Here is a 14,523-nt window from a genome sequence, read left to right on the forward strand (position 1 = left end):
TACTTGGATGATGCGATGGCAGCCAAAGTGTGCCAGTACGCTAACCACAGACCTGCTATCAGTTGGGAGGAGAGCTGAGTAATGTAGCCAATTCATAGATGGGGATTATAAGGTGGCCATGATTTTTAAAGGCCATTGGGAAATTTGGCCAGGACACAGGGTAACACCCCTACACTTTTCAAGAAACGACCTGGGATTTTTAATGACCACCGAGAGTCAGGACGTCGGTTTTACCTCATCGGAAGGATGGCGCCTTTTAACAGTATATTGTCTCCGTCACTATACTGGGGCATTAGAACCCACACAGATAACAGGGTGAATGCCCCCTACTGTCCTCAGTAACTCCACTTCCAGCAGCAACCTGAGTTGTTCCTCAGGAGGTCTCACATCCAGGTACTGACCAGGCGCACACCTGCTTAGCTTCATTGGGTTGCCAGTTGTAAGCTGTAGGGTGACATGGCAGCTGGCCATATTTAGCTTAAGAACAGAGTTGAAATGAAAACTAGCAGAATCACCAGCCCTTGAGGACAAGGATTCCAATCTTTACATTAACCTTGCCAATGCTGAGATAAGTTAAAAACCCTAGAGGTCTCTGGCCTTAATAAACGTTTAAAATAAAAAAGAACAGATTCTGTAAGTCAAACTATACTCTAAACTAGACATTAGATGATGGTGGCTTCCACCTGCAACCACTGAAACCTAACCACTAGGTAGTAAATAAGCAGAACATTAAAACAATCAGAATTAATCCTTTGTTGGGTGGTTGTAGCACAGTGAGAAATACTTCTTTGGGAATAACACTATCCAGGTATCCATGCTTCCCTGATTTTCATTTCTAAATCTCCTGCACCAAAATTAGTTCCAATCTCCACGTCTAAAGTTAAATTCTAAATTCAAACAGCATTCTGTTTAAATTAAATTCTAAATTCAAACAGAATGAAATCCAAAAAGAAATATAGTTCGTGTATGACGTCCTTGGTGCTTAATGGAACTGATATCAATGGTAGATGGGGTGTTTTAGCTGAATAAAAAATGAATTTGTTGCTCATGACATGCTGGTCTGCCTGTTTCGTCTGCAGAATGCTACTTTCCAGCACCAAGTTCATGTGAGATAGGCATGAGAGGTCAGACAACGCGCGTCCTCCTAGTAAAGATTTCTGGTCACCTTGAGCACCACTTTGTAGCCTGATCTCTTCAGATTTCAGAAGCTAAGCAAAGCTGGGCCTGGTCAGTATTGGGATGAAAACATCAGTATTAGGGTTTTCTAAAGACAACCATACTGTTGCTGTAAGTGATGTTGGTGGACCAGTGTGGTGGTGCTCTTCCTCCTGGACACTTTCCAAGCCAATTGCTCAGGTAAATTGACATGGGACACTGTGCTATAGGAGGCATCATCATTCAGATGAGCCCCCTCAAAAAATCATGGTTCTGACTGTTTGGTTATTACTTGGGTTAGCAGAGTCCTAGCCAAACTCTCCAGTTTGTGCAATCTGGCATTCCTAACGTTTTTCCATAATTTAAATGGTGAATCATCTCCTCACTTCTCTACATGATCTGCTGTGTAGTAGGGCCGATGGCACATTATGGGTTCCACATGTCTCCCAGGTGGTTGCTGCACTGTAGTGGTGAATAAAGTGGGTGCCCTCTTAGATGTAAAACCTTTTGGGATCCCTTGGGGCTATAATTTAATTTTTTAATTGAAATAAAACCTTATCCTTATACTAGCTCCGCATTTCACCCAGTCCTTCCTGTGTTTCTGTGTACAATATTTGTAGCTTTAATATGCTACACATACATGAAGCTCAATAGAGGAGATTTTAGTGGTGCTACATTTTATGTAACAGTTAAGACTGCTGTATTTCTGGACAACTAAACAAACTACCTTATCATAGCATATAAAAGAACAAACATAATGAGGGAAAACAGACAATAATGTCAATGTATAAAAGAGTAGTAGCTGACTATGTAAGTTTATTATTCCCTACTTCATGGATTATATTAATTAGGAAAATGTTTTGAAATGTTCTCCTTTTAACAGGCAAGAAATCATAACAATCGGACAATAAAAATACAGGAAAATGTAATGCTTCCTATTACTATTTAATTTTATTTATGATGCTGATATACTGGCAAATACAAAGCTCAGATTTCATTTACAGTTAGTAAAATTATTGCCACATCAGAAATATAGTGAATATTTGAAATAAATTCGTACTGTCTTGAAATCCACTAAGAACTTTTGCTATAAAAAATGAAATAATCATTTACTTAAACACAAATACCACATTTTAATTATTATTTGTTAGAAAAAGTTGAATAAAATAAAAATCTAAACAGAAGTATAATTTATAAACTTATAAATTATAGGATTTATTTGATACATTATATAACTTATACATTTATAAGAAAAGTCTGATTCACACAACTAATGATAACAAATTAAACCTGACCTTTTCTGATTAGAAATTCCAAAACTGTGATTGCCACTATTAATATTATTTCAGCAAATTTATATTTCTACACAATTAAAACAAGGAATGTGGAAAAAGTATATGGTTTATATTAGTTCATGTTTGCTCAGGCACTGTTTTGATTGACACAGTATGTGTTATTTTTGACTAGAAGAAAATATTTTCCAGGTAGGTGTTGAGGAACATTCCCGATGGGTCGTGTTTCTCCCGGATAGAGCAAAACTTCTGGAAACCAGGGTACATCTTCTCAAATTCCTTCCGGGTGCAATTGTGAGCCTGGCACAAACATCATTTGATTGGGTTTAATATTTTTTTTTCAGGATACTGCTACCAATACTGCTCCTACAGATGAGTTCTGCTTCACTTTAACTCTCAGTGACTGAAACCCTAACAGAACTGCTGTATCTTCAACTGTTTAAGAGTTCAAACAATTAGAAAACTTCTAATAAAATAAATCTAATACAATAGCCCTTTGTGCCTCCGATACAAGAATGAAATGCTGTGTTTCAAGGGAAAAACAGAAGACATGATGTTTTGTACTGTATATAGATAGACGAAGACATCCAACCATCCATCTTCTTTATACACTACAGGGTCACGGGGGAGCCAGGGTCTATCCTGGCAAGCAGTGAGCGCAAGGCAGTACACCCTGGAAGGGGTGCCAGTCCATCACAGGGCACACACAGACACAAGTTATTTATTCCTTAGTAACATCTTTATGGTCTATCTTAAATGCTTTGGTACAGTATGTTCTGAGCAGTTACAGTCTAATTTCAACTTCACTGAAATCACAGACAGTCTGTAATCCCATTTAGAATGGAGCAATACATCAAAGAGTTACCTTTGCCCAGTGAGGCCTTCCTCCTACATCCTTCATGATTTTTTCGTAAGCAGCCCAATACTGCTGTTTGGGCACATCCTTTCCATAAGGCCTAGAGGTTCACAAAAAAAATACAGTGAACCATTTTTTGTGGCAATTTTTCACAAAACAAAAGGAAAATGTTGAAAGTAAATGAATCTATTCAATATATTTAAAAAAAATATATAAAAACCTCGCTAAACCTTTAAATGTTTCTTGACATTTTCATGAGGGGCAGAATTATATAATCTATAGTCAAACAGGATTTGATTTATGGTGCTGAATATCTCCGTGACAAGTTTTCTCGTGAAGCAGACACTTTCCCTAGGGCCTTGAGACTCCCACTCTGTACCTGTACAAGATGATGTTGATGTAGCAGCTGTCTCTCTGAAAGCAGGGACTGAGGAGAATGTTGTCTCCTCGAGCAAAACGCACTTCCACTGGGAAATGAGCCACTGTGTCTGGGTTATTCTCCAGCCAGGCCTTCAGCTGCAGCAGAGCCTTTTTAGTCTGGTCCCTGGAGGAGAAAGTGTTGACTCAGTTCTCCGGTTTGTGAAGTGGGGTGTGGTTACATTAGAAATGGTGGTATAGAAGCAAAAGGAGGTCACTTGGAAGGAATTCCTTTATTCCTTCTTTTATGCAAGATCTGCTTTGGGATTGATGTATGGACCAAGACATAAGATTTGCTCTGTTTTAAATGTTTTGGAATCATAATTTAAATGCAGGTAAAATAAACACAGAGATTTAAAAGTAAGCATAGTGTGTACTGTACAGTATACATATACAGTACATATCATCTAACACAGTTACAGTATTTGCAGTGTTTTTCTAGTATACTCAGTTTCTCTTATCATTTTTAAAATCAAATTCAAAAGCACAGGGAGTTTGATACCATATTCTCTTGGAAAGAAGGGTGTTGTTAAAGTTATCTTACATGGGAATAGACCAATCCTGTACGTGCTGTTTGAAGAGACACTCGTAAGTGAAGACCTTGTCACTGCGGCCTATTCGCTCCTCTTTGCCGCTGTAGAGTAACTTGAAGAAGAGGTGGTTGATCCAGCGAACCAGGCCAGGAAAGAAAGTGCTGTCAAAATTGCACAGTCAATCAATATTAAATTAAATCTGTAATGCTAGTCTTAAAACATTTAAACTTGCTGCTAAATTTAGTTTGTTGCCAGACCTTTCTATAGCAAAGGAAACAGTAGAAGGATATTTTGAAAAACTGTTGTGATGGAGAGATTTGCGTTAAAGAAGCCATTGAAATCCAGGAATCCAGGGTATCGGCTTCAACACTATGGCTGGGTACTTTGTTCCATCCTTCACTCCCAGAACACTTTGGGTAGAGAAGTGCCTCCTGTTCTTGGTTTTAGAACCTCTTCCACACAATTTCCACTTGTGACCCCTGGTTCATATTTCATTGCTCATCCTGATCCTCTCCGTCTCCTCCCTGTTGTCCTTCTCCACTTACTTCCAGATTATACTGTCTGCATAGGGTCCTGAACTATGCTTCAGGGAGCCTGGACCGGCTCCCGTTACATCTTGCACTGCAATTGCTAATTTAATTGCAAAGTAATGTAACACAGTAATCAACATCTGCATTAGGTGGTCTGTAGTATACTCCTAAAACTATATCTTTGGAATGTTTTTTAAATCAGTGTGGCCCACATAGATTCAGAGATTATTGATTTTTCTGGCTAACGTTTCTGATCTTGAACGCTCTTTTTGATTTAATGTATAGTGCTACACCTTCAGCATCTATTTGTTGTCAGTTGTTCTCAGATACAGTACTTCCTTTGGTCTTCACTGAATGTTTTCTAAAATGCACGGATTACTTAAGGACCTAAATATGCATAGGTATGTCAAAATAAGGTAAAATAACCATGTCTAATTTTGTTTTTCTAAAATGGAAACACAAATACAAATTATTTTACAATTGAAAAGATGGTTTCCTCGACTAACTGCTCATAAGAGTTTTAGTGCATTTAATTTTAACATAGTATGTGTGATACAAATCATATCAAAATTCTAAATTAGCATGTAATAGGAAAGGAGATACATACAGTATGTGCAAATACTTATTATGTCTATTTATATGAAATACTGTATAATACATTATATTGATACATATGTGTGATTTATATCTGACAGCACTTTGCAATTCTGGTCCAAAGAAGTCCATTCAGTTTTAATTGCTATGAAAAGCTGACAAATTTGTTCCTATATACATTGAATAACAATGACCAAAAATCAGTTATTGCTATGATTAATATGAAATTCTTGGTTAACAACAATGACAGAGAGCACTGGAGTCCTTCATTTAATTTCCCAGGCAGTGTATTGAGTGCCGGTATTTATTTACAGTCCTGTCACATGCAGCATGATTGAGAATGGATTTGTGTCGTCCCTGGTCTAAAGGGGCAGAGGTCAATGGGGCTGCCTGGCTATAATGTAGAAAATTAATAGCACCTACAGGCAAAAATGAGGGAGGGGGAGCTACAGATGAACAAATTACTCCTGAGATGGATGGCATTCAAAATTTGCAAATAAAAACTTCCCAGTAAACATTACTGTTTAGAGATAAATAGGCAATAGATAAATTACTGGAAAGAGGGGCTGGATGGCACCCCCACACAATATGCATTTGCTCACTAGATTTATGAGCACAGGGCAAGGAATGGAAGTGAAGCTTCTGAATGTATTCAGAGAACAAAGCTCGTCTTTATGGACCTTGTTTTAAAACACAGGACAAGCAGAAATTGAGGAGAGTCACTGACGTGTGTGTGGGTACAGACAGACAGATGTGTACTTCAGGAATGACCTTACAAACTGCCTAAATGTCTAGCTGTACTGTATGTGTGCTTGTGCTCATCATAACATCTATACGAAACATCTTAGAGTCCATTTTATTACAAAACATGGAAACAATATCTCTAGATTTTCTATCTCTATGGGTTATCCAAGGACTAAATAAATTCTGTACCTCCCTCGCTATAACGTGATACCCGTAATTACATTTTAGTTTTCTCTTTTTCACAAAAGCAGATATTTCTGTATGATTTAGCCTGTCATCAACAAAGAAAAAAACTTGGATCAGAAACATGACTGTCGCCAGGCTATCTGCATCTCTGCACCTGTGGTCCTAGAATGTGAAGTCAATCCTTACTGTTAACACACAGACTGCTAAAAAAGATCAATCATTTGTTGAAAAATGGCAGTCCCAGAGCTAACTCCAAACACCCACACTTGGTGGTTCTCTACCAAATGAGCATCAAAAGAAACTTAAAAGAAAAATAAAGTATGTGGATATTGATTAAATGTTTTCAGTGGCACTTAGATTGATTGACCATTATCCATCATAATACACTCAAGTGACTTCATCTGTTGCATAAGTGTTATATCACCTCATTAGTGAGAGAGTTGATTGGGCACAGATTTAACTTGTTAAATGTCAAAGCTGGGGAAAATCAAAGAAAAACACAGAAAACCAATATGTCGCGCTTATAAAGAGAACAATGCCTTCATGCTTCTGGTTGGAAGTTAAAATGTGTCTGCACTGTCGCTCCCAGTCTGAGGTCACAGCCAGCAATTTCTAATCTAGGAAGATGACAGGCACAGTCCATCACTGAAAGCCATGATCTGGGGTAAGGGGAGGTCCAGATGTGATGGTTTGGCCAGGGGTGTCTAGTCATGATAGAACTTCATTTGTAGGGATTGTTGGCAAACCTACTCCCTGACATTAAATTCAGCCAGCTCCTGGGACCTCACTTACTACTATTCATGCAAGTTTATCCTCTCTCTTTCCTAGCATTAATCCCGCATCAGCAGGGTCCGCTTGTCGGCACACAAGTCTCCATTTGGTGGTTTGAACCAAATCTTTGAGCTGACGTTGCCATTAACTGTGACCGAGAAATACTCCAACCGGCGCGTCGCTCCGCCTGCCGTCGGAGTGGGAGGAGAACAAAGTAATGTAGCCAATTCATAGAGGGGAATTATTAGGAGGAATGGGAAATTTGGAATGGGGTTACACCACTACTCTTTTCGAGAAATACCCTGGGATTTTTAATGACCACAGAGAGTCAGAACCTCGGTTTTACGTCTCATCCGAAGGACGGCTCTTATTTACAGTATAGTGTCCCCGTCACTATACTGGGGTATTAGGACCCACCTGGACCGCAGGGTGAGCGCCCCCTGCTGGCCCCACTAACACCTCTTCCAGCAGCAGCCTTAGTTTTCCCCCAGAGGTCTCCCATCCAGGTACTGACCAGGCTCACACCTGCTTAGCTTCAGTGGGTTGCCAGTTGTGAGTTGCAGGGTGATATGGCTGCTGGCCATTCATGCATGTTTATCCTGACTTGGCAATATCCCAGCAGGATACATGCTGCTTATATAGCAATGGCTTAGATGAGAATGTGACAGACATGCCACGGATGTCGTCTTCACCAGAACATGCATCCCATTGTTGTCATATAAGCTGGGACAAAATGTAGTTGTTAGGCTTTAGAGGCTTGTGGACATGCTTGCAAAGGACTTATAACAGAAATGAGAAAGGATCTCACCAGAAAGCAAACCTTGCTTGGATTGCTTCCAATGGTTGTCTCTGTAGGAATTTGTATGTGACATTTAACCTGTGAAAGGTATACCCTATGCCCATTCATGTTAAACTTAAAGGTTTATTCTAAATATATATTTATAAATATAGTATATCTAATGTCCTTAAATATATGCTTCATTAAACTGATATTTATGGTAATGGAAATGTTTTAAAGCAAAAAAAAAGCTGTTTGTAACAGACCACCTTTCCAACCTTCTCTGAACTGCACTGTGACTTCTTGCATCCCTAACCTATGCTACTATCCTATAACCTTCACGGTAGACCCCTTATTTAGCAAATTTGTTGTTGACAAGTGTTAATCAACATAATGAATTAATCCATGTCAAGTCTGTTCAATAAAATCCCAGTACACCTGCTGCAAAAAAGATCATCTGATTTTGCTCACAATAACTCTATGAAATTGTTACAGTTGTAGGTGACGGATTTCTTTTCATGCACAGTTCCACAGCAGATCGCAGATCAGCCTTGAGCTGGAATTCACCAGTCTATGAGCTCCATTCTACATTTCAGGTGGAGGGTTTTACAAGATGAGCCAATTGTGAGCAGGTTTTAGGTTAGTGGGAGATTGAGGTTTTAGGTTTAGGTTAGTGGGAGATTGACAGTAGGCAAGTGGCATGCTGAAGGCCATTTCAACCCACAGACTAAAATAACCAAATTATGTTCATCAGGAGAAAAACATATATGTACTTATGTGAGAGGTCATGCATTGTTTTTCCAGGCTTAATTTAAAACACTGGATTTTCTGTTCATTCCAAAATAAGGAATGTGGCCGGAATTCAAATGAGATGCAGACAGGCTCTTTGATCAAAGATATTAATGGCTTAATGGCCTTTTATATTAATTAATGAGATGGTAAAGGAAAGCTTCAGTTTTTCTGACACAGAATTGATGCTCCTGGCAAGCTATTAATTGTAACAAAATTCATTTTAATACTAGCTACAACAAAATCAATGCACCTACATCAATATCTTGAGCAGTGACATACTGGCCTGGCATTAAAGAGAGAATTAGACATTAACAGCTTTGTAACAGAGAACTGCAGATGTGAGTTTACAGTTGAAATATCATGGCCTCCTAATGATCCCCATCTATTTATTGGCTTCCTAAATAGTCTGTGTCCCTACAGTGTCAGTCCCTGCTACATTTCAATGATGTTCATCATGAAAAATTCAGAGGTGAAGATGGGTTCTAAGTCTGTCTTGGCTCTCCTATCCTGTCGCTATTCTCCTGCTGTATTCTTCCTACCGCACTTTTTACCAAGGACCTTCCCCTAGTACATCGCATCTTCATAAGAATTACTGATCAGCTTCTGGAAATGTCTGCATATCTGTGGAGCCAGTGGGTCTCGACTCATAGTGAATCTGCTTTTTTAACTAGACAGCTAGACATCCCCTGGTTTGTAGACTGCTTATCTGAACAAAAATCTCAGCTGTCCCAACACTTCAGATACACAATCTTCCAGCAGTCAGAGTGGTGCTACAAAATGAGGGACAATATTAATAACAAACTTACACATTCATATTAGATTCAACTTGCCAGAATGTTTATTATGCACTGTATTAACAAACTTTCATCTCCAGCAACATTTGGGTTATAACATGACATTTTAATGTCAAAATATTAGTTTTAGTATGAGATTTGATCCACATAATGCTCACTAAATGTAGGAGGGTATTCAAATAGTATTTAAAAACTCAGCAAACTACAAAAATCATGCAAATGCATTATATTCTATTATTGTAGTTTGAAGTTCGCAATCTCTGGTCTCTTTCTGAAGCATTAAACCATCTGGCAATGTTATTGGCAGCTTTTCTAAGTTCAGAGATAGTTAACAAACACTGAGTTTCACAATTAATTTAACAGTGTCGCTTGTCTGTAATGCATGCCCCCTGTCATGGAGATCTCTACCCAGCAGCAGAGTGAATGCTACTGGAGATGTCTGCCAAGGAGATTACTTATGGTTTAAAAGCAACAGGTGTGTTTCACAGTAAAGATACACAAAGGATTAGCCTTGGCATTTGGCCGGCAAATGGCAGGCAATCATTAACTAGATAACGAATAATGTTGTGCTAAAAAGCCACTTTTCATTCTTAGTCACTTGTGTGCTGTTTCTAACAGAATCTCTGACACAGTTGGCTAGTGATAGGATCCCAGCTTAAACCTGTAATCATATAGCTCAACCTGTACTCAGGAATTCCCAAATGCTAAATTCTTTAACGTTTCTTTTTTGCATTCATTCTGTCGGACTTGTTGGGAAAAGATCTAAGAGGATCTTACCTACATCTGGTCACTTCAATTTTAGAATACAGGGAGTGTTGCATGTCTACAGTACATTTATTTTTTAGGTTCAAAATAACTTTTTTGTTGCTTTATTTATAGTGTTGCCCCAAAAGTAAAATTTTCTACACCAATTGTAATATAAGCATGATGTCTTGCCAAAAATACTAAAGGGAAGGCAACATTTGTTGTCTGTGCTCCCTTTAGAATGTTAAAAACTGTAATAGAAAATAAGATTTTGGACAGAGATGTGATTTGTGCAGTTTTCCACAGGAGGGCAGTACATGTCTATCTTCTGAAAATAAACATTCTGCCACTGATGTATTCACTGATGTATGGCAAGTGATGCTCATTAATCTATAACTTAAAAGAAAAACATTCTGCTTTGTTTACATCTTGTACTCAGAGAGAAAAAAGTAATTGTGTGGATTTTTAACTGTTTTCAGATTTTTAACTGTTTTTACAGATCTGTTGCATCATAAGGTTCTCATTTCTGATTAATTAATATGCACCCATACCTACTGTATGTCTTATTTTACATTTCAAATGATACACAAATGTTTTCAATGGATGACTGTGGAAATAAATTAGGTTGAATAACCATTAAAATCTACGTGGGAAAAAATATTCTCTGCTTAGTCTGGATGAGAGTGAGATGAATACAATACTGGTAGGCTGTGACCCAAAGATGTGGTTTCACTTCCTGCATAATGCAGGAGACCTGTCTTAATGTGTTTTGTGGGGGTGCAGAGGAGGGGAGTGGACATACAGGACAGACAAAACAGAGTGAAGAGTGAGGCCCATCAATAATGTGACTCAGGGCTCTTGGCTATGATGAATGATGACACTTGTCCTACAGAATGGAGCCAAGTTCACATCAGGTGCATTGTTCACCCCATCAATCAAGACAAAAGTTAATGTGGTGTCTTTTCATTATTGCTAAGTGCCAAAGGATTCTGCCAAATAGAATGGGCCTGTGACAAAATGCTTGAACACATTTTAAAAGGAGGCAAGATTCGTTTTTTGTACTTCCATTTGTTGTTTATGATCTATAGGTAACCTCATTCATAAACCCTTCCTAGAGCATTGATGAATTGAGCAAAGTTACAACACTTGCATTAATCTTGGTGGCATCCACAAACAATACCTAAACCCAATCTAATTTCCAACAGTATTCTCAGAACATGGACTCTAAAGGTACTGTATGTGATGGTACCCTGCGTTTTCTTTTTGTGTTGCTACAAGGGTTGTACGGTATGTGTTTCTTTTTTGTTGTGAAAACATACATTTAAAAATGTTGTCGCATCGCAAGACATCTCTCTTTTTGATTCACCTTAATTTGACTATATGATTTGTGTACACATATTCAATGTTAAGTAAATATTTTTAAACATGTTTAAACCAATAGGGAAAAATAAAGCATAATCTTAAAACATATACAGTGGAGGCTAAATTAGACAACTGGAGGAAGAAAATATGAGCTTAATGGGCTCAGGGATGAGCAATCAATGTCATTTGTCAGTGCTCCAGTTACAAATAAGGTAAAACAAACAGTGTCTAAATAAAGAAGTTGTAACCAAGTAACCTTGTTTCATAATTAACAGACTTTTGTGGATTTAATTAAAGAACTAAATTGGCTCACGATAAATTAAAATGTGACACTATATGCTCAATAATAATGAGAAGAAAATCAGAAAACCTGAAGCTCTCCAAGTCCTCTTCAAGTATTTCTAGAGAAATTCTATGAAGACATTCAGGAGCGATCAGATTAACTCAGTAAAAGGTTTTTATTCGTAATTAAGACTATGCCTCAAAGAAAAATAAACTTTTACCAGATCAAGCTGAATTACAGCGTCATCGGTAAATAACACACCAGGATAGATTTTAAACAACCTGTGCCCGTCTTCCTTGGAAGACACAAACTCAAGATACAGTATACTGTATGCAGTAAAAAAGTATGGAGGCATATTGTTCCCCATATATCAGTTCTCTTTCTTCAAAAACAAAAACACCTTCCTTTTTACACACTGGTCCTAGCCTCTGATACCCGGCCTTGCCATAAAGACTTCTAATTGGGAATAAAAGAATCAATAGAATCCATTACAGCTAGATGGATCTCATAGGATGAGGTTTAATTCATTTTATTACAAATAAATTAAAAGTGCAAAATAAGAGCTGGGAAGTGCTGATGTCTATGCTGACTAAGACTTTGATAAAAGGGCTTGACATTAAAAATCATGATGAACCTAAAGAACTAATTTGTATTACCACAATAAAAGCATCCAGCTTAGCAGATTTATATGCAATGCCTGAACTGGAACATTTTCCCTACAATTGGTACCAAGTGTATAGATAATATTACATGATTTATTTCACATAGTTTTATATCAGAAGGTACTGTAGCTTTTTCCTGGTTAAGTACCTTGCCATCCAACATTTTTCACTTTTATTACATTGTACTGCTGTTTAAAAGATACAAAAAGGATAATAACTAAGTACAGAAAAACTGAACACCTGAGTTAGAAAAACAGAGATAACCTATGGGTCATTTATGCAGTGGAAGCATAAATAACAGAGTGTCTCAGAGAAATGTGCTCTGAACATACTGTATAATATTCCCCTGAGAGTTGGGAAAAGAAATCCTAACAGCTTCCATTCTTCTGAAAAAACATCATGGAGCTATAACACAAGCCAGCGTCAAGGGAATTTGATTTCTTAACACAAGTAATATGTACAAAATGGGTTCAGGGGATCAACATGATGCATTTTTCACATAATCCAGCTAAGTGAGAGAGACATAATCATCCAATTTTATGTCTTTTTACGAGGACAGAAATTAAGGGAATGGTACTTAGTTGTAAAATGTTTGTTGGAATTAATCATTGTCTTCAACTCTGATGAACTCAGTTAGTCTGACTTCTTAAATAACAGACAATGAACACCTGCAGAGAAAGAGAGTTATGAGCCCAGATTAATGCAAGCCGGGACCAAACAGTGCAAAGCAATTTCCAAGATTCGTTTTAGAGAGAGAACTTATCACACAGGCTAAATGGGCTGAAGGGCCTCCTCTTGTTTGTAAACTTTCTTATGTTCTTAACTCCTCTTCCTAAAAAGTGCGGTTGGTATTTGTTCTTTATTATTTATACAGGTTTTATTTTAAGGGTTTTGGGGGTGGTGTTACCGGCATACAGAACTAAGGGAATTACTATTTGTAGTGTATTGTTGTGCGTATACAGTATGGTATTTTAGTGCAAATAATATTGAGTCATTTGTCAACTTTGCTTAGGAATTGTGCTGTTTACTAATGGGTCATATGATTGTGAAAAGAAAAAGAATAATCTACAGATATGAAGCCTTAAGAAAATGTGATAACGCTGGTAATCAGGTGGATTAATGATGGGCAGCAATACTAGTCCGTCTTCCAGCAGCTTAACCGTTTCTCCACTACAGAAGTCACTGTGGGCACTGCATGCTTGTTTCACTTGGCAGCATTCCCTGACATTTTCTTTCAAATGATAAAGTGCTTCACATATTTCTTGCCTCTGGGAAGTAATAAAAAATCCTTCACTCAAAAGTTATTCTTTTTGTTTTGCCTTTTTGTGAGCATTTCTTTTCTTAGCCTGCGTGAAACCTTTACATTTTGGAAACAACTCAGCAAACTAAATACCAACAGCATGAGATTTCTGTGGTTCCCCCATCCTTCATCCAGGCATTTTCTTTACAGACTGTTCCAGCATGATTCACATCCTCAGTATCACACAGAAGACAGCAGTGAGCAGTCCCACAGCCTCTGTTTGATGAGGCAAATGATATGAATATTTGAATTATCCATACATTTAGCAGAAATCAGAAGTCTAGCATGATTTAGCAGAAATCACCAAGCTCTCATGCAGACCTGTCCTGCATTTCTTTGGGAATTGAAGTACCGTGGGAAAAACCCACATGCATGGGGGAATGATTTAAACTCCACACAGAGTTTCAAAGCTGGAATCAAACCCAAGATCCCTGAGTAGCAATGCCAATCTCCACTCCACTCTGTTGTACTCTATATTCTTACGTGAGATGAAAAGTTAAAAGTTTAATTTAAGGAATTAACTATCAATCCTGCAGAAACAAGAAAACAAAATATGGTAGCTTAGTACTTACAAAAGCTTAGTACTACTAAACTACTACTACTAGAAAGCATTTTCACAATTAAGAGACCATTTTAAGTTTTGTTTTACAACAACATCAGAATGAAAGAATTAGGTCCCCATTGTATTTCCTTGATACTGCATTTTTTAAACATAACTACAGTATGACAA

At 37.7% G+C, this 14,523-nt stretch overlaps 1 protein-coding gene across 1 annotated transcript in view; it reads right to left on the bottom strand.

Moving 5' to 3' along the window:
• Nucleotides 1–2,618: 2,618 nt before the first annotated feature.
• Nucleotides 2,619–14,523, bottom strand: part of LOC148840017 (L-gulonolactone oxidase-like) — an 89,372-nt gene continuing 77,467 nt past the window's right edge. The window contains exons 9-12 of the mRNA XM_088936408.1: nucleotides 4,265–4,414; nucleotides 3,683–3,847; nucleotides 3,313–3,403; nucleotides 2,619–2,747 (exon numbers count right to left, since the gene is read on the bottom strand). Coding sequence (XP_088792534.1) covers nucleotides 2,619–2,747; nucleotides 3,313–3,403; nucleotides 3,683–3,847; nucleotides 4,265–4,414 — 535 coding nt within the window. The remainder of the gene's footprint in view (nucleotides 2,748–3,312; nucleotides 3,404–3,682; nucleotides 3,848–4,264; nucleotides 4,415–14,523) is intronic.

This window comes from Atractosteus spatula, chromosome 2 (genome assembly GCF_055471065.1).
Source record: "Atractosteus spatula isolate fAtrSpa1 chromosome 2, fAtrSpa1.hap1, whole genome shotgun sequence".
NCBI lineage: Eukaryota > Metazoa > Chordata > Actinopteri > Semionotiformes > Lepisosteidae > Atractosteus > Atractosteus spatula.